Source organism: Euleptes europaea, chromosome 1, assembly GCF_029931775.1.
Source record: "Euleptes europaea isolate rEulEur1 chromosome 1, rEulEur1.hap1, whole genome shotgun sequence".
Taxonomy (NCBI): Eukaryota; Metazoa; Chordata; class Lepidosauria; order Squamata; family Sphaerodactylidae; genus Euleptes; species Euleptes europaea.
The window spans coordinates 28,282,870-28,304,368 of NC_079312.1; the positions used below are offsets into that span (position 1 = coordinate 28,282,870).

The 21,499-nt window shown below is 46.5% G+C and overlaps 1 protein-coding gene across 1 annotated transcript; it reads right to left on the minus strand.

Annotated features, from left to right (window-relative positions):
- Positions 1-1,733: 1,733 nt before the first annotated feature.
- ZNF692 (zinc finger protein 692) lies at positions 1,734-15,905 on the minus strand. Its single transcript, XM_056864158.1, has 10 exons — positions 15,715-15,905; positions 15,218-15,249; positions 12,234-12,749; positions 10,296-10,347; positions 8,453-8,617; positions 5,451-5,513; positions 5,018-5,096; positions 3,925-4,039; positions 3,225-3,324; positions 1,734-2,052 (listed from the first exon to the last, which is right to left on the minus strand). The coding sequence occupies exons 1-10, from the start codon at positions 15,903-15,905 to the stop codon at positions 1,734-1,736; spliced, it is 1,632 nt and encodes a 543-aa protein (XP_056720136.1).
- Between the last annotated feature and the right edge of the window lie 5,594 nt (positions 15,906-21,499).

A 21,499-nucleotide genomic window follows, 5' to 3' on the forward strand; every position in this document is an offset into this window, starting at 1 on the left:
GCAGTGGCTGCAGTGCCCAGCAGAGCTCCTTTCCTGTCTCCAGGCATCAAAAGCAACAGGAGAGGGTAGGGCGCAGTGACAGGGTGTGTGCTTTGCACGCAGAAGGTCCCTGGTTCAAGACCAGTGATGTCCAACCAGAGGGCAGCCAAGAGTTAGGAAAGACCCTTTTCTGTCTGACAGCCACTGCAGGCATAGGGGCACCCAGTGAGGCCAATGGTCTCAGGGTAAAGCAGCTTCATTCCTCAGCTCTCAACCAAAATGATCTCTGACAGCAAGCTGGAAAGAAGGCTCATGTCTGAGATCCTAGAGAGCAGCTGGAACAATTCCCTAAGAAGACCTCTCTTATAGCCAGGGTCTCTTCCACATCAGCAAAGAATTCCAGGGGACTCCAATCCCTTGCTGATCGCTAAGAGGACACGAACGCCACCCACCTGAGAACACACCCCTGCTGCTGTTATTACTATCCTGTTTTCCAAGATGAAAGAGCTCTCTCAAACTTATGAAGATGTTTAGATCTAGATGGGCTTTCTTTCCTTACAAGCATTCAAAGGCAAGTTGTGCTGTGCAGCAGGCAGACCAGCAGTTACCAAACACACACACAAACCCCGGTGGCGCAACAGAGACCAGGACCAAAAGCCGCACTCAAAGGGCCCAGCTGCTAAACAGGGAACTAAAGTCTCACGCAGTCCTTTTAAAAATATTGTCACTACCGTGAGGGCTAAACCTTACTTTAAGACAAAAAGCCAATTAAAAAAAACAAAATTCGGCAATATAGCCCTATTAATTCAGCAAACAAAAGCGGTCTTCTCATTGGAAATGGACTGCTGCTGCATCCTGGGTTTTCAATCTATACCACAGTAAATCTGTCCAAATCTTTTCTGTGTTTAAGTTGGGTTTCTCCCCAAGCAAATTAAAAAGAAAGCCATGGTGAACATGGATGTAACCTTAAGAAATAAGAAAGGCCATGCCAGATCAGGCCAAGGCCCATCAAGTCCAGCAGTCTGTTCACACAGTGGCCAAACAGGTGCCTCTAGGAAGCCCACAAGCAAGACGACTGCAGCAGCATTATCCTGCCTGTGTTCCACAGCACCTAATATAATAGGCATGCTCCTCTGATCCTGGAGAGAATAGGTATGCATCAAGTCTAGTATCCATTTTTACTAGGAGCCATGAATATCCCTCTCCTCCATGAACACGTCTACTCCCTTCTTCAAGCCTTCCAAGTTGGCAGCCATCACCACATCCTGGGGCAGGGAGTTGCACAATTTAACCATAGAACCTTCCAAGAGGAACGAGTGCCAGTTTTTCAGCTGTGGGACCATCCCCTCCCTGCATTTTGGACCATAGCTGGACCTCCTGAAGGGGCCCACTTCACATTGAGTCTCAAGAGAAGTTTTGGAGCCAAGTGCTTAGGCGTTCTGTAAACAGGGATGGGCTGAGCCCCAGACTGTCTTTGGTTGCTAGAACCAAGTGAGGGGGAAAAAAAGCTGTGCTCAGGGAATGTGGTTAGAAGGGCGTCGCCTCAAGGGTTTTCGTCTCGGCCCCGAGGTCTCAGCGACGCACCTTCAGTGGTGCCCTGTAACCGGGGTTGCAATCCTTACTCAGCCACAAAGTTCAGGGGGTGTCCCCTTTGAGCCAGTGACTTACTGGAAACACTTCTAGAGCCCGCTTGTCGCTAGCAGGGTTAGCCAGGAATCCTCTCTGCCACCGCCCTCCTTGTTCTGGCGGCTCCTTCAGTCCATTACGACCATGGCGGCGAGGACAGACACCACCACCCTCCTTTCCGTGTCACTGGGCTGGCTCTGAGGGAGGTGTTCCAGCTGCTCCATGGCCATCGGGAGGCACAGGGAGGGGGGCTCCTGAACCAGCTGGGGGCCCCCGGCAGCCGCTTCCGGGTGGCTCTTGCTCTTGTGGGCGGTGACGTTGTCTTTCTTCTCAAACTTCTTGCCGCAGAGGTCGCAGGAGAACTGGTAGGAGGAGTCCACATCGTGCTTCTTCATGTGCCAGTTCAAGGAGGCCTTTTGGCGGCAGGTGAAGCCGCAGATCTCACACCTGCACAAAGAAGAGGGACGGGGGACAGAATCACATGCAAGCACTGATGTGCTGAAGGAGACCAATGGTCCATTTGGATCAGTATTGGTCTTTTATGCCATGGCCGGCACAACCAGAATAAATTATGCAAAACAGCAAAAATGAAAGGGTCCTCACAGTAAGAGCAATCATGCAAACATGGTCAACTTTGGTTTGCGAAGGGCAAAGAACCCAGCTTTTCTTGGCACAGAGTCTGACTCATAAGCTTAAGGTATTTTAGCACAGAGTACAGGCCTACCTATATAATTGCAAGTAGGGATGTAAAACAATAAATGTTTAAAATGATTAAACAATATCCATTTGCCGTTTATATTTTGCTGCAGAGGAGGAGGGGGAAGAGGAAGAAGAGGAAGCAGAAGAGTTGGTTTTTAAGTGCCAACTTTCTCTGCCACTTAAGGGAGAATCAAACTGGCTTACAATCACCCTTCCCTTCTCCTCCCCACAACAGACAGCCTGTGAGGTAGGTGGGGTGGAGAGAGCTGTGACTAGCCCAAGGTCACCCAGCTGGCTTCATGTGAGAGGGGTATTCATGGTTATTAGTTAGAATGGATACTGGTCATGCTGCATACCTATTCTCTCTAGTATCAGAGGAGCATGCCTTTTATTTTGGGTGCGGTGGAACACAGGCAGGATGGTGCTGCTGTACTCGTCTTGTTTGTGGCTTCCTAAAGGCACCTAGTTGGTCACTGTGTGAACAGACTGCTGGACTTGATGGGCCTTGGTCTGATCCAGCAGGGCCTTTCTTATGTTCTTATGTGGAGGAGTGGGGAAACAAATTCCAGTTCACCAGATTAGTGTCCGCTACTCATGTGGAGGAGTGGTGAATCAAACCCGGTTCACCTGATCAGAGTCCACTGCTCCAAACCACCGCTCTTAACCACCGCACCACACTAGTTTCACAGTTAACTGTGCTCAAGACTGATGCTGGAGCATGTCAATTTTCCTTAACAAAAATCAGCGGAAGAGCTGATAAGGTGCAAAAATATGCAGGCGGGCTAGAGAGACTGCCTGCTTGTTCATGTTTAAAACGATAAAATAGTTGCATTATTGGTGGCTTTCTTCATCAAAATGTACATCAGTAATTGCAAGACGACGGTAGGTGCCACCCCAGAGAAAGCTGTGGTATTACTCACTGTAAAGGCTTTTCTCCCGTGTGGATCCGCCTGTGGATGATCAAGTTGCTGCTAGTGCGAAAGGAGCGGGCACAAAACTCACAGATGTAGTCGCGTTTGTCTGCAGGGAAGAGAAAAGCAGCTCAGGGGCTATTCTGCAGCAAAGGGAACAGGCTGCAAGGCAGAGGTGGGAAACTATTCCCCCCCAAAAAACATTATACCTATTTCTCAATGATATACACATGCAAAACAATTCCTGCTTCTATGAATTTATATACCTATCTATAATTAAAGTATTTATGCAAGCACCCACAATTCCATGTTCATTAAATCCAACATAGAATATTTTCTTTGTTGGATCTGCTGGGGCACTGGTCACTTGGCAAATGGCCAGACAGATCAGCTTGGTGAGAGAGGAAAGCGAATCTGCACCATAGATGTTTTGGAGGGATCAAAAGGTATAAAACGGGCCATTCGATGTTATCCACTTTGTATACAGCTGCTGTGAAGAGGACTGACTGGAAAAAAACTGGACCCTCTCTAGAAACAACCGCTATCATGCAAAGTATAAAAGCAAATGGGGACCACTAGTTGTAACGCAGAGGTGCTAAGACAGGGCTCCGGCTGAAGGCAGGGCAACAGGTCTTTCAGGGCTGGAGTGGGAGAAAGGGATACCACGATCCACAGAGAGAGAGAGAGAGAGAGGCCGTGACAGGCTCACCGCTGTGCAGCTTCTCGTGCTCCTTGAGGTGCTTCTTGAAGTTGAAAGACTTGCCGCAGCTGGGATCAGAACAGGTGAATGTTTTTTGGTGAACATGCTGGTATTTCTTGTGGTGCTAAAAACACACACAGCCCAAAATACAACAATGAGTATTTCTGTGGTAAAGTTAACTTAGGGGGCGGGGGAAAGGGAGGGTATGCCAATCCGTTAAGGAAACAAACTTCATGAGGGGATGATATATTACACTGGGAGGATAATTTATCCCTTTATATAGCACATATATGCTTCATTTTTAATTTCTGACAAGCACCTAGAGATTCGAAGTATGATATAATAATAACCACGTCATTTAAAGAAGAGAAATTGTAATATCAGAAATGGCCTTCCTACAGGGTTGCCAACTTCCAGGTACTAGCTAGAGATCTCCCAGAATTACAACTCATCTCCAGCCGATAGAGATCAATTCACCTGGAGAAAATGGACATTTTTAGAAGGTGAATTCTAAGGCTTTATGCCCCATTGAAGTCCCTCCCCTCCCCAAACCCCACCCTCCTCAGGCTCCGCCCTGAACATTTCCAGGTATTTCTCAACCTGGAGCTGGCAACCCTACCCTCCTAGCATTTCTTGTGACACAAAACACATTTCAGGGCACCAGAAATTGCTTTACTGTCAAAACCCCAAAAAAGCACTGTGGTCTAGCCCAGATACCCACTGTGGTCTAGCCCAGAACTAGGACTTGGTGTAAAGCAGCTTCCTTTGTTCACACACTAAACCTGCCGGTTTTGCCAGCCCAGCTCCTTGTTCCTTTGTCTTCCCTCTGCCATAAAGCCCACACTCGGAAGCAGCCATTTTCTCCAGGGGAACCGATCTCAGTAGCACGGAGACCAGCTGTAATTCCAGGCCCTACCTGGAGGTTGGCAGCAACCACTGGAAGTAGTAGGTAATGGCCAAGGGGCAGCAGCAGGTCAGAGCTTAAGAAAGGTCTGCTTGAGTGTCTGAGCAACATGGCGCTGGTGTCTTCATAGAGAGGCCTATTCTCAGAGCAGGCCTTTGTGAGTTTCCCCCATCCCCAGCAATATTTCTAGCCACTCACGTTCAAGTATTGGCGGTTGGAGAAGATCTTCCCACAGCCATCATAGTCACAGAGGAGGATCTCTCGCTTGGCTGCCTTCCTGTGGAGCAGGACAAGGATGGGCATGAGAAGAGAGGGAGGGAGGAACAGGAAACCCCTAAAAACACCAGCCCCAAAGACCAGAACAGCAACACAGAACAGTGCCCCTGTTTCCCCTTGCTCCATTAAGGCCTTGAGCGTGAGGCCTTATTCCACCCTCTTAGCAGCCAGCAGTTTCCTAGGCCTTCTACCCACATTCCTCCTGTAACAGTGCAATCCTAAACTGAATTACACCTTTCTAAATTCATTGGAGTCAATGGGCTTCCAAGGGTGTAACTCTGCTTAGGATGGCACTGCAAGTAACCCAAGGATGTATTTCCCAGGGCTTCTGGTAGAGCAACACATAATCACCCACCTGATTTTCTTTGGACCAATCTGGGCCACATCTTCATCACTAGGCTGTGCCTGCTTCTTACACCTGTAAGGAAGAGATGCTTCACAACTCAAACAAGTTAAAAAATCTCTTTTCAGAAGGGCCATCAGGCAGCCATTATGGCTAATATGGGGGAAGCAACCAAACTGAAAAATGGGAGGGGGGGACAGGGCCTCACCCTGCTTCGCCACCTTTCTCCTCAGAGGGGCTGTGGCTAGGGGGGAGCATTTCGCTGGACAGACTGTTCTCTTTCACAGGCCTCTTGAGGCACTTGGCCAGATGTTGATGTCTTTGCAGCCTGGAGTCCCTGCAGACGAGCAAAATTGACACAGAATTTAATCCCCGCTTCTGACCAGTGACTGGCTTGCCAGAGGCATCTAAGAGACATGAACAAATAGAGCAACGTTTGCAGATTAGTGTTACTGGACGTTACCGCATGTATGACCTTACAGTTGGTGAGAGCCTCTGGCACGAATATCGCAAGTAGCATGTGCCTCTGGAATTTGTGGCACATCTTGAGAGAAGCACGCCTGACCGTGGCACATACTTTACACCTGCCTCTCCTGTGTTGCACTGCTGCCTGCTCAGGAGCCCAGAGGCAAAAATGCTCACTGCACGGGGGCTTACACCTGCCTCTCCTGTGTTGCACTGCTGCCTGCTCAGGAGCCCAGAGGCAAAAATGCTCAGTGCACGGGGGCTGCGTATCTACCAGATTGCAGTGGCATCCTCTTATGCTTTGGACTTGGGGCAACCAACGTCGCATTCAACCAAGATCATCTCTCTCACGTACATTGTCCAGACCCTAAAGGTGGGGAGACCCTCTAAAGTGTGGGAGAAGGAGTTCAAACCGACCTTTGCTGTAATCTCCAAGGCCTTTCCTTTTAGGGCAAGGAATGCATAGTCAAACAAGCCTCTTCCGCTACACTTAGAACAAATGTTGGTCTTGACCCTATTCATTGGGGAATTGAGTCAGCTTCCCTGCTGTTCACATGCACACTTCATCCTCCCCTCTCTTGTCCCTGCTAGTCCATCTGGTACGTTTTCGTCTTACCCTTCCAGCAAGGAGGTTAGAATGACCTGTTCAAAGTTCTCTCCCCTCCATATGACTGCCTACGAACTGCCCCCTGACACAAACATACTTGATCAAGTGAATGGACAAACATCCGTTTTCTTGCCGCAAATTAAACCAATTGGAGAATTGAGCACTATCATTCAAAAATTCTGAAAGATAGGGAAAGCGGCCTTGTGTTTTGTTCTATTCCTGACCATCAAGAGCAGAACACAGAGAGCAGAAAACTGGACTTTTCATCAGAAATCATGTGTCTTCAACATATAGGGCAGTACTACCTAGTGGTTACATTTTACACGTTTTTCCCCCTATTTTGCCTGTGGAAAGGAGTCCTGAGATGGCTGAGTCTCAAATTAGGTCTGTATTTTTTCTGAGCCCCAGTCTTGTTAATCCTACCTCTTTTCCTTGGATTGACATAAAATTTATTTTCACTTGGAAAACATTTGCTACATTTTCCATTAGTTTGGGCTCAGACATCCAGCCTGAAAGCCTCTTGGGCAAGTTACTCTCAGAATGGCATAGAAAGGGTCAATCCCTATGGTCAAAAACATCTCAGTGCGCTGGAAATCAAGATGTATAATTTGGCTCTGAAGGGGGGAGGTGGAAATATGCACCAGGGTTGGCCCTCCAAAGCAGCTTTAAGTCTTCGTTAGGGAAAAAGGACAGTCATGGTTTGGATACTTGTCCTTTTCCAATGGGGTGGTGGTGGTGGGATTTCCAATCAAGGAAATGATGCAAAGGAAAAATTCACTCACAGATACTCTTTTCCCAGGGCTGCAGCACCAATCTAGGTTGCACACACATACACACATGGCTTTTAGGGTCTAATAATAATAATAATTATTTAGAAGAAGAAGAAGAGTTGGTTTTTATATGCCAACTTTCTCCATCACTTGAGAAAGAATCAAACCGGCTTACAATCACCTTCCCTTCCCCTCCCCACAACAGACACCCTGTGAGGTAGGTGGGGCTGAGAGTGTGTGACTAGCCCAAGGTCACCCAGCTGGCTTCATGTGGAGGAGTGGGGAAACCAATCCAGTTCACCAGATTAGCTTCAGCCGCTAATGTGGAGGAGTGGGGAATCAAACCTGGTTCTCCAGATCAGAGCCCACCTCTCCAAACCACCGCTCTTAACCACTACACCACCCACCCTCCCCGGCCAATGCTGGGCTCACAGCAGCTTCCAACATACCGGTAATATACAACTCTAATTACATTGATAAAAGACATACCATGTTAAAATTACAAACCTAAACTCAGTTTAAAATAAAAGAGGTGCCCTAATTCAATGGCCCAGGCTAACCTGATCTCGTCAGATCTCAGAAGCTAAGCCAGAGTCCGCCCTGGTTAGTATTTGGATGGGAGACCACCAAGGAACACCAGGGTTGCTGTGCAGAGGAAGGCACTGGCAAACCACTTCTGTTAGTCTCTTGCCTTGAAAACTCCATAAGGGGTTGCCATAAGTCAGCTGCGACTTGACGGCACTTTACACACACACAATTCAATACCCCAATAAGTCTGTACCAAGGAGATTGGCAAGGATGGAATTCTGCAAACCAATCCCTCCAAGAGGCCTGCCGGCCAAGGCCAGGAGGCAGACAGTATGGGGTGGAGAACACACAGTGAGGTAAGGTCAAAAGGAAGGATAGGGGATATTGGGAAGGGAAGGGAAAGGGCAGAGAGGCCAACGGATTGACAGAATGTCTGGAATTCCAGTCTACTGTCATGTACGTTTTGACCCTGGGTGCATAAAGAACAGGCTGTGACAGTAAGAGGAGAGTGACCTTCATGTGCACAGCAAGGGTCACTCTGCAGAAAAGTTCCCTTGGTTCCAAATTCCTGCTTTGTTCCCTCTTCAAGCATCAGCACTAAATTGGAAGGATGCTTCCAGGATGCCCCTTTAACTCAAATCTACCTGTCAAGGGAAGGATGATAATTTTCATCTCGCAGGTCATCTGCATATGCCAGGTGGTCTTCCTCTGCCAAATTCTCTCCTCTTCCTCCTCCTCCTTCTTCCTCCTCCTCTTCCTCCGGTTGATCAGGCTCTGATGCTGGCTTTCCCTCCGGCAGGAGCAAAGTGCTGAAGAGGGGGGGGGGGGAGAGATGAAAGGGAAGGATGCAGAGTTCAAAGATCCTGCGGCTGGGAACAGACCCTAGTTCACCTTGTTCAACCATCCCAGCCCTTAAAAGCAGGGAAATCACCAGTTATCTGTTTGTGGTCCTTTGACGGAGTTTTCCATTAGAACATAAATCACATCAGGCAGATGGTCCCAAGAATTCCCAAGCAGGACAGGAAGGCAAAGGCTCCTGCACTTACAGTGAACCTTATCGGCCATATTGCCCCCTGCTCACCCAGTCTGAAGAGATCCTTTTACAGCCCTTCAGAGTCTGCCATGTGAGCACATCTCCAGGTTAGACACTGCATGAAACAGGATGCTGGACTAGGTGGACTAGTTCTTATGTGCTACTACACTCTCACTGCTCAACTTTGATCTCATTACAGTGGTTGGAGGGGCAGTTCATAGGCCAGTTACAGGTAGTGGGGAGCCTAGCAAGATCATTATGCCAATGGTCTGAACTCCTTAGAGGAAGGGTGAGATACTCTCCCAATCTGGCCAGGCAATATTGGGCAGAGAATACACCCTTATCACAGAACATGATTCCACGGTCCTAAATTTGTGGTAATGAAAGTCTGTTGCAGCCTCCTAAAATTGTTTTGGCAATTTTGGAGTGGGACATCTGACCTCTGAAGCGATACATTATAGTGTGGGGAGATGAGATTGTTCCAGTGGTGCACCTGGTATGTGTGCGCATGAATAAATGTGCAGTGGCTCATGTTGTAAAGCAGAAGATTAGACTAGAACCTGATCAGTGAATCACTGCTTCCTGGAAGGCCACTATGAAAAGGGAGAGAGCCAAGCTGGCTGGCCAAGCATATAAGAAGAACGGTTGGTTTTTAAATGCCGATTTTCTCTACATTTTAAGGAAAATCAACTCGGCTTACAATCACCTTCCCTTCCCCTACCCACAACAGACACCTTGTGAGGTAGGTGGGGCTGAGAGAGTTCAGAGAGAACTGTGACTAGCTCAAGGTCACCCAGCTGGCTTCATGGGGAGGAGTGGGGAATCAAACCTGGGTATCCGGATTAGATTCCACCACTCTTAACCACTACACCACAGTGCACTCACATTATCCCTCTCTAAATTGGCCTTCTGATAACCATAGTTGTTGATCAGAGACCTTGTACAACCACACAGTCACAGTCATATGAGCCAGCATCCTCCACCATCAAGCTGGTTCCCTATGCTACTGGCAGAAAGAACATCAAAAGTCTCTGCTCTGTCCACATTCCTCCTTCACCCCTACATTGGCTATTGAGGAGCCACAACCATTGCCCTTGCAAGGGGGAACACTTATGCTCACTGGCTGTAGTTAGGCTCACTGGCTGCAGGTTCTTCTACCAGGGGATCTTCAGGTCACTGTTATCCTCTGTGATCAGGACTTCAACCCAGACAGAAAATGATCTTCTGTTATTCCACGATTTCTGTTCCTCCCTGCAGGGGTTGCTTTGCCATTCTGACACAGAGAACAGGAACGGCAGGAACTATTCAGACGTGACACATCAGCTTAGCGCCAGCAGTTGGTGACTGCTAGACATGGAGTTCCACTCACTCCGCTCCCCACCTCCTATGAGGTGCTGATGGGGCCCCTTCGGCTAATGTGGCTGGTCAGAGAGGAACAAGAGGGAAGTACTGACCTTTCAGGCACTGCGACTTCTGTGCTGCTTGGAACCTCTTCGGAGGGAGCTGCTGCAAGAGAAAACATGGGGCAATCAAAGATTAGGACAATGGAGTCACCTAATAAAAGTCAAGGAAGCAGCAAATTATGAGGATCCCCAGCCATTTCCTAGCTCGGGCAGGCAAAATAAGCCAGCCATCAAGGGCTCTTTTGCTACCAGTCCTGGGCATTGCATGACATTTGTTTCCTTCCTAGTGCACCACAGCAGACAGTGCTAGGCCAGGTGGAAGGTCTGGCTCAACACCAAACACACCAATTATCTGCAACATAAAAGCTAACATGAAAACTAGCATAAGATCAGGTGTGCCTCAGTTTAATCCAGATCTACTACTTATTGCAAAATTATTCTGAGTTTCGATATTACCATTCTATATTTATGAAAATGCTATTCAATATATGTTATAGGCTGTAAATCCTCAAGAGTGTTACTTGCATTAAGATCCTTAATAAAAAGAAAAATTGTTTATGTTTCCTGCTTATATTATTATAAAAGTAAAGGTCCCCTGAGCAAGCACCGGGTCATTCCTGACCCATGGGGTGACATCACGTTTCCAAGGCAGACTTTGTTTGCTGGGTGGTTTGCCAGTGCCTTCCCCAGTCATCTTCCCTTTACCCCCAGCAAGCTGGGTACTCATTTCACCGACTTCGGAAGGATGGAAGGCTGAGTCAACCTTGAGCCGGCTACCTGAAACAGACTTCCATCAGGATCAAACTCAGGTCGTGAGCAAAGTTTTGACTGCAGTACTGCAGCTTAACACTCTGCACCATGGGGCTCCTTTATATTATTATACTGCTATGATATCTGTTTACATATTTTGATATTGCTAACCAATACTATTATTTCCTCTCTATATAAATTGATTCTACTGATTAAGATAGCATACTATACTGTTAGATACCTAGTGAGCTTTTAAATTATTTGTGGGTGTGTTAAGTGCTGTTAAATCGCTTCCGACTCATGGTGACCCTATGAATCAATGTCCTCCAAAATATCCTGTCTTTGACAGCCTTGCTCGGGTCTTGCAAACTGAGGGCTGTGGCTTCCTTTATTGATTTACTATAGTTAAACATTACCCCTCCTGTAGGTTTTGATCATTTAGTATGTGTTTAGTTCCCTAGTAGTCACGAGAGCTCGAAGCAAGGCTTTAAAAGTAAGTGAAGTGTGCTGTCAAGTTCCGCCTCAGGGAGTTCTCAAGGCAACAGATGAGCATGGGTGGTTTGTCATTGCCTTCCTCTGCATAGCAGCCCCCCTTGGTGGTCTCCCATCCAAGTACCAACCCTGCTTAGCTTCCAAGCTCTGACAAGATCAGGCTAGTCACAGACTATATATTTCAATTTGTAGCATGATCGTTGCTACGAGAGCCAGAGTGGTGTAGTGGTTAAGAGCAGTGGTTTGGGGCAGTGGACACTGATCTGGAGAACCGGGTTTGACTCCCCACTCCTCCACATGAGCAGCGGAGGCTAATCTGGTGAACTAGATTGGTTTCCCCACTCCTCCACATGAAGGCAGCTGGGTGACCCTGGGCTAATCACAGCTCTCTTAGAGCTCTCTCAGCCCCACCTACCTTACAGGGTGTCTGTTGTGGGGAGGGGAAGGGAAGGTGACTGTAAGCCGGTTTGATTCTTCCTTAAGTGGTCAAGAAAGTCAGCATATAAAAACCAACTTCTGCTCATTTTAATCCCACGCCTGCTCCAAAGAGTTCAGAGAGGCATACGTGGGCCAGGCTATCCAGATCCCCTGGATCACAATGGCACATCTTTCAACTGTGTCTTGTGTATGGGTATGGCACACTGAGCAGTTCCCTCCTACTCTCCAACAAAGAACAACCTTTCCGGTCCCCAACGTTCCAAGCTGGAGACCTTCATGCTAGAATCCGAGGGCCTGCAGCTCCCTTACCCATCACAGCCTTGTCGTGATTGAGCAATTCTCCCTCCTCGCCCAGGCCTGTTCCGCCGCTGGGAGACAAGTGTGTTGTTTGTTCTTGGTCCATGCTGCTCTGCCCATCTTCCTTAGAGGGTGGCTCTGCCTCAAACACTGGGCACGGCGAGTCAGAAGCGAGGGCTAAAGAAAAGGTGTGGGCCGCAGCTGCCCTGCGGAGGGAGCGCCGGTGTCGGACGAGAGGGGAGGGTGGAGGGCTGGCCTTGGAGCTCGCCCCTTTCTCCTCTCTGCATCTGGAGGCTGCTTTGCGGGGCGGTGGCGTGGAGGGCAGAGGGTTGGGGGGGCTCCAGGAGAAGGTGTGACCCGCCAGGCACTCCCAAACCAGGCCACTCGGAGCTCCCTTCTGTGCCAACAATGGGGACTTCACGTCAGGGATGAAGCCACATTCCTGGCTGTGGTTGTGGGAAAGGACCACGAGGGTCTGCAGGGCATCGGCAGGAAGGGAGGTGGCAGTAACATTGGGACTATCCTGTCCTGGGGGGGACAAAAAAAGAGAATAAAGTCAGTGACAGAGAGAAATCTGTAAGCTTGAGTTTAATGAGGAAGATCTTGCCCCCCCATACAAAATTTCTCATCCACATATTACAAGAATTCTGTCTCGTGATATAAGCAATCAGTCTCCTAAGTATGGGATCTGTTTGTTGCGTTTACCCAGTTTTGCCATGGGGATGTTTAGGACGTAGAAGAGTACTCCAGTTCCCCTTTTAAAAACTAAACCAGGCTAATGGAAAGACTGCTTAAGCCTGTTACTAATTCCCCCCCACAAAGAGCACAATTAAAATAAGATCGATACAAACACAGCAAACCCAGATCCTTAACCTGTTGAGCAACGAGGTCCATGGCAAAAGTCAAACAGAAGGCCTCAGTTTATTTGCATATCATGAACATCATTTATATAATAATGCCTCCACAATGGAGGCATTACACATTAATTCCACAACATTACACAATAATTGTTATTTTAAAAATGGCTAAAACAGAGGTCCAGGAAATGCAAGAAAAAAAGGAGGGGAATAAAACCCAACCTAAAAACAGAAGCTGGGTACCCAAGGTTGGGTGAAAAGAAAATATATATAAGTCTATGTATAAATACTGAAAGTATAATTTATTGGAAGAGCTATGTAAAAGTTAAAATTATTTTAAAGCATTCAAATAGCACAATGGCATTTCCTGAGGTTGGTAACTGTAACCACAGTTTGAACCAAGGGAACTTTTCTGCAGCGTGACCCTTGCTGTGCGCATGAAGGTCACTCTCCTCTCACTGTCACAGCCTGTTCGTTATGCACCCAGGGTCAAAACGTACATGACAATAGACTGGAATTCCAGGCATTCTGTCAATCCACTGGCCTCTCTGCCCTTTCCCTTCCCAATATCCCCTATCCTTCCTTTTGACCTGGTTACAGTCATCAACCTCAGGAAATGCCATTGTGCTATTTTAATGCTTTTAAATAATTTTAACTTTTACATAGCGCTTCCAATAAATTATACTTTCAGTATTTATACATAGACTTATATATATATTTTCTTTTCACCCAACCTTGGGTACCCAGCTAAAACAGAGGTCCACCAAGTTCGGAAGTCTGTTCACACAATGGCCAACCAGGTGCCTCTAGGAAGCCCCCAAACAACTAAAGCTGCATCCTCCCTGTGTTCCACAGCACCCAAGATAATAGGCATGCATCTCTGATCCTGGAGAGAATAGGTATGCATTGTGACTAGTATTCGTTTTGACTAGTAGCCATGGATAGCCCTATCCTACGTGAACATGTCCACTCCCTCTTAAAGCCTTCCAAGTTGGCAGCCATCACTGCAGGGATTTCCACAATTTAACTATGTGTTGTGTGAAGAAATTCTTCCTTTTATCTGTTTTGAATCTCTCACCCTCCAGCTTCAGCAGATGACATCATGTTCTAGTATTATGAGAGAGGGAGGGCCTTCCTCTGGTGGTAGTTGCTTTTGCTGCTGTTCACACAAGCCCAGGGCCATTCAATGAGCTGAAAAGCCTAGCACCACAGCAGCATGCTCTACAGCGCAGAACCACCCTTGCGAATGACAAGACACGCCACAGGCTGACGCAAGGCTTAGGATCCAAGATGTCGTATTTCCAAAGAGAAAGACACACCCCTTTGTCTTGTACGGATGACAAGTTATACAGAGAGCATTTTACGGACTGGGATTGAACTCCTCTTCCTGTTGGAACTAAATTCTGTACACGTTTGCAAAGACTTGTTCTACCCTTTGGAAGAATTCACCCTGCAAACCTACTTGTAACTTGCCCCTTGCACACTAGTGACAAGCAAGTGTCCAGAGGAGGGCAACAAAGATGGTGAGGGGTCTGGAGACCAAGTCCTAGGAAAGGGCTGAAGGAGCTGGGTATGTTTAGACTGAAGAGGAGAAGACTGAGCAGGGATATGATAACCATCTTCAAGTACTTAAAGGGATGTCATATAGAGGAGGGTGATGAGTCGTTTTCTGTTGCCCCAGAAGATCAGACCAGAACCAATAGGTTGAAATTAAATCAAAAGAGTTTCCGTCTAGACATTAGGAAGAATTTTCTAACACAGCTGTTCCTCAACAGAACAGGCTTCCTCAGGAGGTGGTACGCTCTCCTTCCTTGGAGGTTTCTAAGCAGAGGCTAGATGGCCATCTGTCAGCAATGCTGATTCAATGACCTTAGGCAGATCATCAGAGGGAGGACATCTTGGCCATCTTCTGGACATGGAGTAGGGGTCACTGGGTGTGTGTGTGGGAGGTAGCTGTGAATTTCCTGCATTGTGCAGGGGGTTGGACTAGATAACCCTGGTGGTCCCTTCTGACACCATGATTCTAAGTAGCTCAAGCTACCATGCTGTCAAGCTTCTGTGAGAGGCCACAATAGATTACATGCCTTAATGTTAATGAAGGGCCCCCTCCCTCTGGAGAAAACCAGGAAGGGCTCTTACCCATTTCGAGCACGCAGCCTTGGGAGCTGTACCTGTGTGAAAAAGAAGAGCAGCAGGGGTGAACAAGGGGATGACACAGCTGGGCACTCCACTTATCATCATTTTTTACTAAACTAGGAACCTGCGAGGAATCGTAAGAAGTAACAAACAATTTGATCTCACCCCACATTCTAACATCCACCCTTGTCCACATTTTCTAAGAGCTCGGGTGCTAGAGCAGGTCCCCCGCACAATCACCTTTTCCCCTAGGGAGATGGATCATGGCTCGGTGGTACAGCACCAGCTTTACATACAGAAAACCCTCAGTTTGATCCCTGGGATTTCCGGCGAAAGGATCTCAGGGATTGAGAAAGGCCTATCTGACAGATCACTGTTTGATTTGGTCTACAGCACCCCTTCTGCAGCTTTTTCAGTCCTCGTCAGGCTGGTTTTTGAGGTTCTTTTTGCTCTGGTTAATTTACAAACTGTCTGGGGAGTAGTCCTACAGACATACGCACCCCTCCTCACCTGTCAAGCAGGTACTTGGCAAGCTGGGAGTGCAAGGAAAAACCCAGCTGCTCCTTGAGCTGACACCACTGTTCCAGGTGGCTGCCAATACGAATGCGACATTTGCTGCGCCGGGCATCCAGCTCCTTGCGTTTCTGCTTGCGGAGGGTTTCAGAGGCCCGCTGGTGTCCCTGGCGTCCATGTTCCATATCTCAAAGCTACCTCGCTGAGAAAGAGCATGTTGGAGAAAGAGAATCGTGTTACGATCTGCAAGAAGCCAAGACCCACCAACTACAAGTATGTTTCTTTATTATAGGTGGGCTACCAGTCAACACACAACAGTCTGGTTTTTAGCTAATTAACAAATTACATATAAAGGTATTTAAAAGGTAAAGGTAGTCACCTGTGCAAGCACTGGGTCATTCATGACCCCATGGGGTGACGTCACATCCCGACGTTTATTAGGCAAACTATGTTTACGGGGTGGTTTGCCATTGCCTTCCCCAGGCATCTACACTTTACCCCCAGCAAGCTGGGTACTCATTTTACAGACCTCAGAAGGATGGAAGGCTGAGTCAATCTTGAGCGGGCTACTTGAAACCGACTTCCGTCAGAATCGGACTCAGGTTGTGATGTAAAGGTATTTACGTCTTACAAATTCTGAGCAAAAGGTGATTGTTAGAAGCCTAAATACACGAGAAAGCTTCTGCCTAAATCCATCAATAAATATGCAAGCCAATTCTCAATGTTTTATCTTCTTGACTCAAAGCCAATGGAACCCAGGCTAGGGCTATGTCCTTGGTTCTTAAACTGTGGGTGCCCCCTGTGAGTGTCAAGGAACACCTAAAGGAGCGTCTCTATGACAGACAGTGCAAAGTTCAGGGAAAGACAGGCTGCTCAGGCAGAAGGAGCCTTCCTCCTACTACTAGCTGAGACACTGTGGATGGAAATGCCCCTTCTAAATTTCTCTTCATCAAGTTTGGCCTAGGGGAAGAATGGGACTGAAGCAATGCCCTTCAAGAGTCTTGCACCTGTCAATTTGCCCTACCAGTTAATTTAGTTTTTAAATATGTATTAATAAAAAGTGATCAGTAAGCCTGTTGTAGTCACTGCATGAACTGCTGTGATGTTATGGGGGTGTTCACTAATATTCTGATTGCTATATTGATATTAGGGAAAGGCGACTGCTGCCTGCCCACACTGGGCCCAAGAATTAGAAGGGCCAGCCAACTGCTACAGGTAGGACAAAGAGGAAGAGACTGAGACACTGGGCAGTCTTGGAGCTGAACGGGAAATAACCCCAGAAAACAAAAACTAATAATCACAAGAATCCAGCCAGCAGGATCCCTCTTAAGCCCATTTTACAGATGGGACACAGTGATCTTTCCTAGGCTCTGAAGTGACTTTGAGGATAGATGCCCCATGTTCCAGCCAATGAGTAACAGTTTAGTACTCAAAATTCCACAATGTTTTCCTTTGTAATTTGACCAAATCGTTGATTTGACTAAATCATTCCTGGTCCTTCAAATGAATGAACGTTTTACTGTTCACAGCTTCATTTGTTCACAAAAATATTATCACCCAGACGTAGGCAAACTTCAGGTGTGAGAAATCTACTTTTAAATCTACTTTTTTATCTTCTGCCAAAGGTTTGGGATCTACCAGCTTGAGCTGGTTGCAAAAGGACTCCTCCCAGGGAAGGATGTCCTTTATAAAATGCAACCCTTGAGGAGCTGGTCACAGTTACCTGCAGTACCAGATAAACTATATATTGGGGCATTTGCCTGTGCATGTACTGACTTGCATCTCAGTTACTATACATTAGGGGTTCCAAAAACTAAAAATGTTACTGAAAAACTAGCAATACACAACCAGGTAATACCATCATTTGACAGGTAAGAAATGTGGAAAGAGATTTTTAAACAGCAATTTTAACCAGCAATTGTATCAGCAAAACTATATTTGACTTTATTAGATTAGAATGGATGCAGGGCCTCTAACTATACTGATAGCTAGAGCGATCAGACGCAACCTTTGCTGATGTAGAGACTTTCCTAAAAGCAGGTTTTGGGGAGAAGATTAGACTCATCCTGAGTTACATTTAAGCTACAGAGCACTGGACAAAGAGGACCTCCTGTAGCTCCAGTGTCAGGGGTTTTAGAAGATCTACCAGGATGTAGTCTAGGATCCTGTGGGTTGTAAGGTTAGTGATTAGAAGTAGAAAAAGAGTTGGTTTTTATATGCTGACTTTCTCTACCACTTAAGGGAGACTCAAATAGGCTTACAATCACCCTTCCCTTCCCCTCCCCACAACAGACACCCTGTGAGATAGGTGAAGCTGAGAGACTTGCCCAAGGTCACCCAGCTGGCTTCATGTGGAAGAGTGTGTGTGTGTGGGGGGGAAATCCAGTTCACCAGATTAGCCTCCACCACTTATGTGGAGTGGGGAATCAAACCCGGTTCTCTGGGTCAAACTCCACCTCGCCAAACCACTGCTCTTAACCACTACACCACACTGGCCACAGGAAACCCAGGTTCCAATCCCCACTCATCATGAAACTCACAGACTGACCTTGGGCCACTTTCAACTTAATCTAATTCACAAGGCATAAGCCAGCAGATGAGAGAACTGTGTATACTGCTCACATTTCCTTGGAGGAAGGGTGCAGAACAAATGTAATAAATACCAGTAGTTCACAATATAACTTCTTCCTGAGTAGGAATTAATGGACCAGAAAGAGAGTGCTGCATTTTTATCCCACCTTTTCTCCAAGCTTGGTGGTGGTGGAAAGTGCCGTCAAGTTGCAGCCGACTTATGGCAACACTGTATTGTTTTCAAGACAAGAGCTGTTCAGAGGTGGTTAGCCATTGCCTGCCTTTGCGTAGCAACTCTGGTTTTCCTTGGCGGTCTCCCATCCAAGTCCTAATCTGGGCCTGCTTGGCTTCTGAGATCTGACAAGATCAGGATAGCATGAGCCAACCATGTCAGGGACGAAGAAGCTTAGGGTACTGTATATTATTCTTCCCTCCTCATTTTATCCTCACGCCAACCTTGTGAGTCAGTGAAGATGTAAAAGAATGATTAGCCCATGGACACCGGGTAGAGTTTCACAGTAGAGTAAGGATTTGAACCTGGATCTACATGGTCTGAAATAGGTGCTGCAGCATTTGGTAAAGCTTTCTTTATTTTTTAGGGCAAAAAAATGCAATTGTGCATCTGAGCAACAGTCTTTAATTTTAAAATGTGATGCCTGATGCTTATGGTTGAAAAGCAGGGAATGCAGGCATCAAATAAATGAATAAAGCAGGCACACACTCCAAAACAAGGGGCACATGGAATGCATACAGGTATGTGTGTAGGCTCACAGAAAAATATACTGCTAAAACTACACAGCCATTGATGACTTTCACTGGAATTGTAGTATTTACATGAGATGCAAACAAGTTGCTTAACTTGCAGAACTCACTTTTAAGCCTGTTAGGGACGAATCCACCCAGATGCCATATTGAACTTATTGGCAAAACTTTAGTTTCAAGATCCTACTTTCAATTCCCACTCCACACCCCCTGGCATCATTTCAAAGAATGTGTAGTATTAAAATTCAGCTTTGTTTCCCCATATTCATTTTAGTCTGGGCCCAGTTTCAGAGAGTGCCCATCTTACAATATTGCACCCACTGGGAAGCATACCAAGAACCGCATGGGTATACCACAGCTAGTGGGGATGATCTTTATAACTGGTCCTGCCTTTCACCCATCTGGCATACAGAAGTTACACTGGTGAAGCTCCCCCTCCTATCCCTAAGCCATGAAAAGCTCCATTTGCCTAATTTCTCAGTGTCAGCTTGAAGGCATATGAGCAATGCCAGCAAAAAAAGGTGGCAATCCTCTCTTCAAGACATGTGGTCCTCTCAAGGTAGAAACCAGCACTCATGTTGCCTGGTTTCTACAACCACCCCCAAAATGGGATGGAAAGAAAGCCAGAAATGGGGCCAGTCCTGAGACCTGCCATATACTCCATCCACCATAGCATTTTGCTAGCTATTATCTGTTCACCTTAATGGTGTCGCTCAAATTACCACTACTGAAATGGAACTCTTTGGTTCTAAACATGCCATGCTGGAAGCTGAAAAAGCAAAGAAACGATTGGTGCAGTGGGAAGAATACCTTATTCTGTTTGACAACCCCTACACCAGGGGTCCCCAGTGTGGTGTCTGAGAGCACCTGCCAACACCTTTTCTGGTGCCCATCAAGTGTTTTTTACAAAGTGGGCAGGGCGAGGTTGGGCTTTTGCCCAGCAAGACTTCTGATTGGCCAATGGAGATTTGATTGGCTGTACAGATTTTTTAAACGTTGCTTTGGCAGTAGCACAAGGATCTTCACTGTGTGATCGAAGGTAAGTTATGACAGCCATTTTGTGGCTGCACACACCATACTGTGTTAGAAGTCCAAAGGTGCCCCAGGCTCAAAAAGGTTGGGGACCCCTGCCCTATGTATTTTGCCGGCCTTCACTGCCTATTATCAACAAAATGGGCTTACCATCAATGCAGAAAAATCAAAGATTATGGTCTTTGCCAAAACCTGGAGACATAATTGGAAAGTCGGCAGCACCACCTTAGAACTGGTCGAGTTTCAAATATCTAGGTCTGACTTTTACCAATAATTTGCGCTGGACACAGCACAAAACACGCACAGTAAACCAAGCCAGATGTTCGGCACAGGCCACAGTAAGGTTCTTCTACCATCAAGGGAACCAACAAATCCCAGCAGCACTACAAATCTTCAATCTGAAAGTATTGTCACAACTGCTGTACACTGTGCCAATTTGGATTCATGCCTACTCAGATGAAGTGGAACAGATCCAAGGTCGTTTTCTCAGACGTCTTGTAGGGCTCCCAAATTGTCTCTTATCTCACTGTCTGCTCCAAAACAAATCAAAAATTAGTTAACAACTAGGGCCTGGTCATCTGCCATAAAATTTTGGCTACGGATCCATTATCATGCGGGGGAATCAACCCTGTTAAAATACCTACTAGAAGACCCCTACTGGACTGAACGTTCTGAATGGACAATCAAGATTAAAAAAAATTGCCCAGATAGGCAACCTGGACTCCCTGCTTCTGTCCAGCGAGAGTTATATCCTAAGTCTAATAAAACAAAGACTAGCCGATCACGAGTTCCAGCGCAAATTTCCTTTAACACCGCCAATTTGCTCACCTCAATACTTTGGACTTCCACCTAATTTCCATTTCAACTACCTCGACCGTCTTGACAATCCTAAACTCAGGAAAGTCTTTATGCAAGCTAGGAATAATTCATTGTCTTCAGCGATCCTCCGTGGCAGATTCCTGAAAACACCTTACGCTGAAAGAGTCTGCAGATGTGGCGCAGGATGTCCTGACTCCCTGTCTCATATTCTTTTGGACTGCCATCTTTATGATTCCCCAAGAGGAAACCTCATAAAACCTAGTTTTGAACTTCTCCTCAAATAATACGAAAATACTTTACAAATTATTAGCTGATAAGGATCCTGAGATAACTGAAAACGTGGCAAAATTTCTGACGATAGTAGTCAATCAATGGGAATCTAGTCGAAAGTAGAATCACAACATTAAGGAATAATTTATATTAATTTTATTTTACTCTTTTATCCTTATATATACTGCAGATTGTACGATGCCAATAAAGGTATTTGAAATTTGAATTTGATGTATTTTGCCTGTGCTTTATCAGAGGGGATCTGTAAAAATAGACAAATATAAAGAAATGTGAAAAATAACAGACCAATGTATCTTC

What these genes read in the sequence shown, in the direction of transcription:
- ZNF692 (XM_056864158.1), bottom strand. Translation starts at nt 15,905, where the DNA reads ATGGACGCCAGGGACACCAGCGGGCCTCTGAAACCCTCCGCAAGCAGA. An exon ending in GAAGTCGCAGTGCCTGAAAG is followed by an intron (nt 8,618 to 10,295) that starts GTCAGTACTTCC and finishes CCCCCTCTTCAG; the next exon opens with CACTTTGCTCCTGCCGGAGG. An exon ending in TATCATCCTTCCCTTGACAG is followed by an intron (nt 5,514 to 8,452) that starts GTAGATTTGAGT and finishes TCTTCCTTACAG; the next exon opens with GTGTAAGAAGCAGGCACAGC.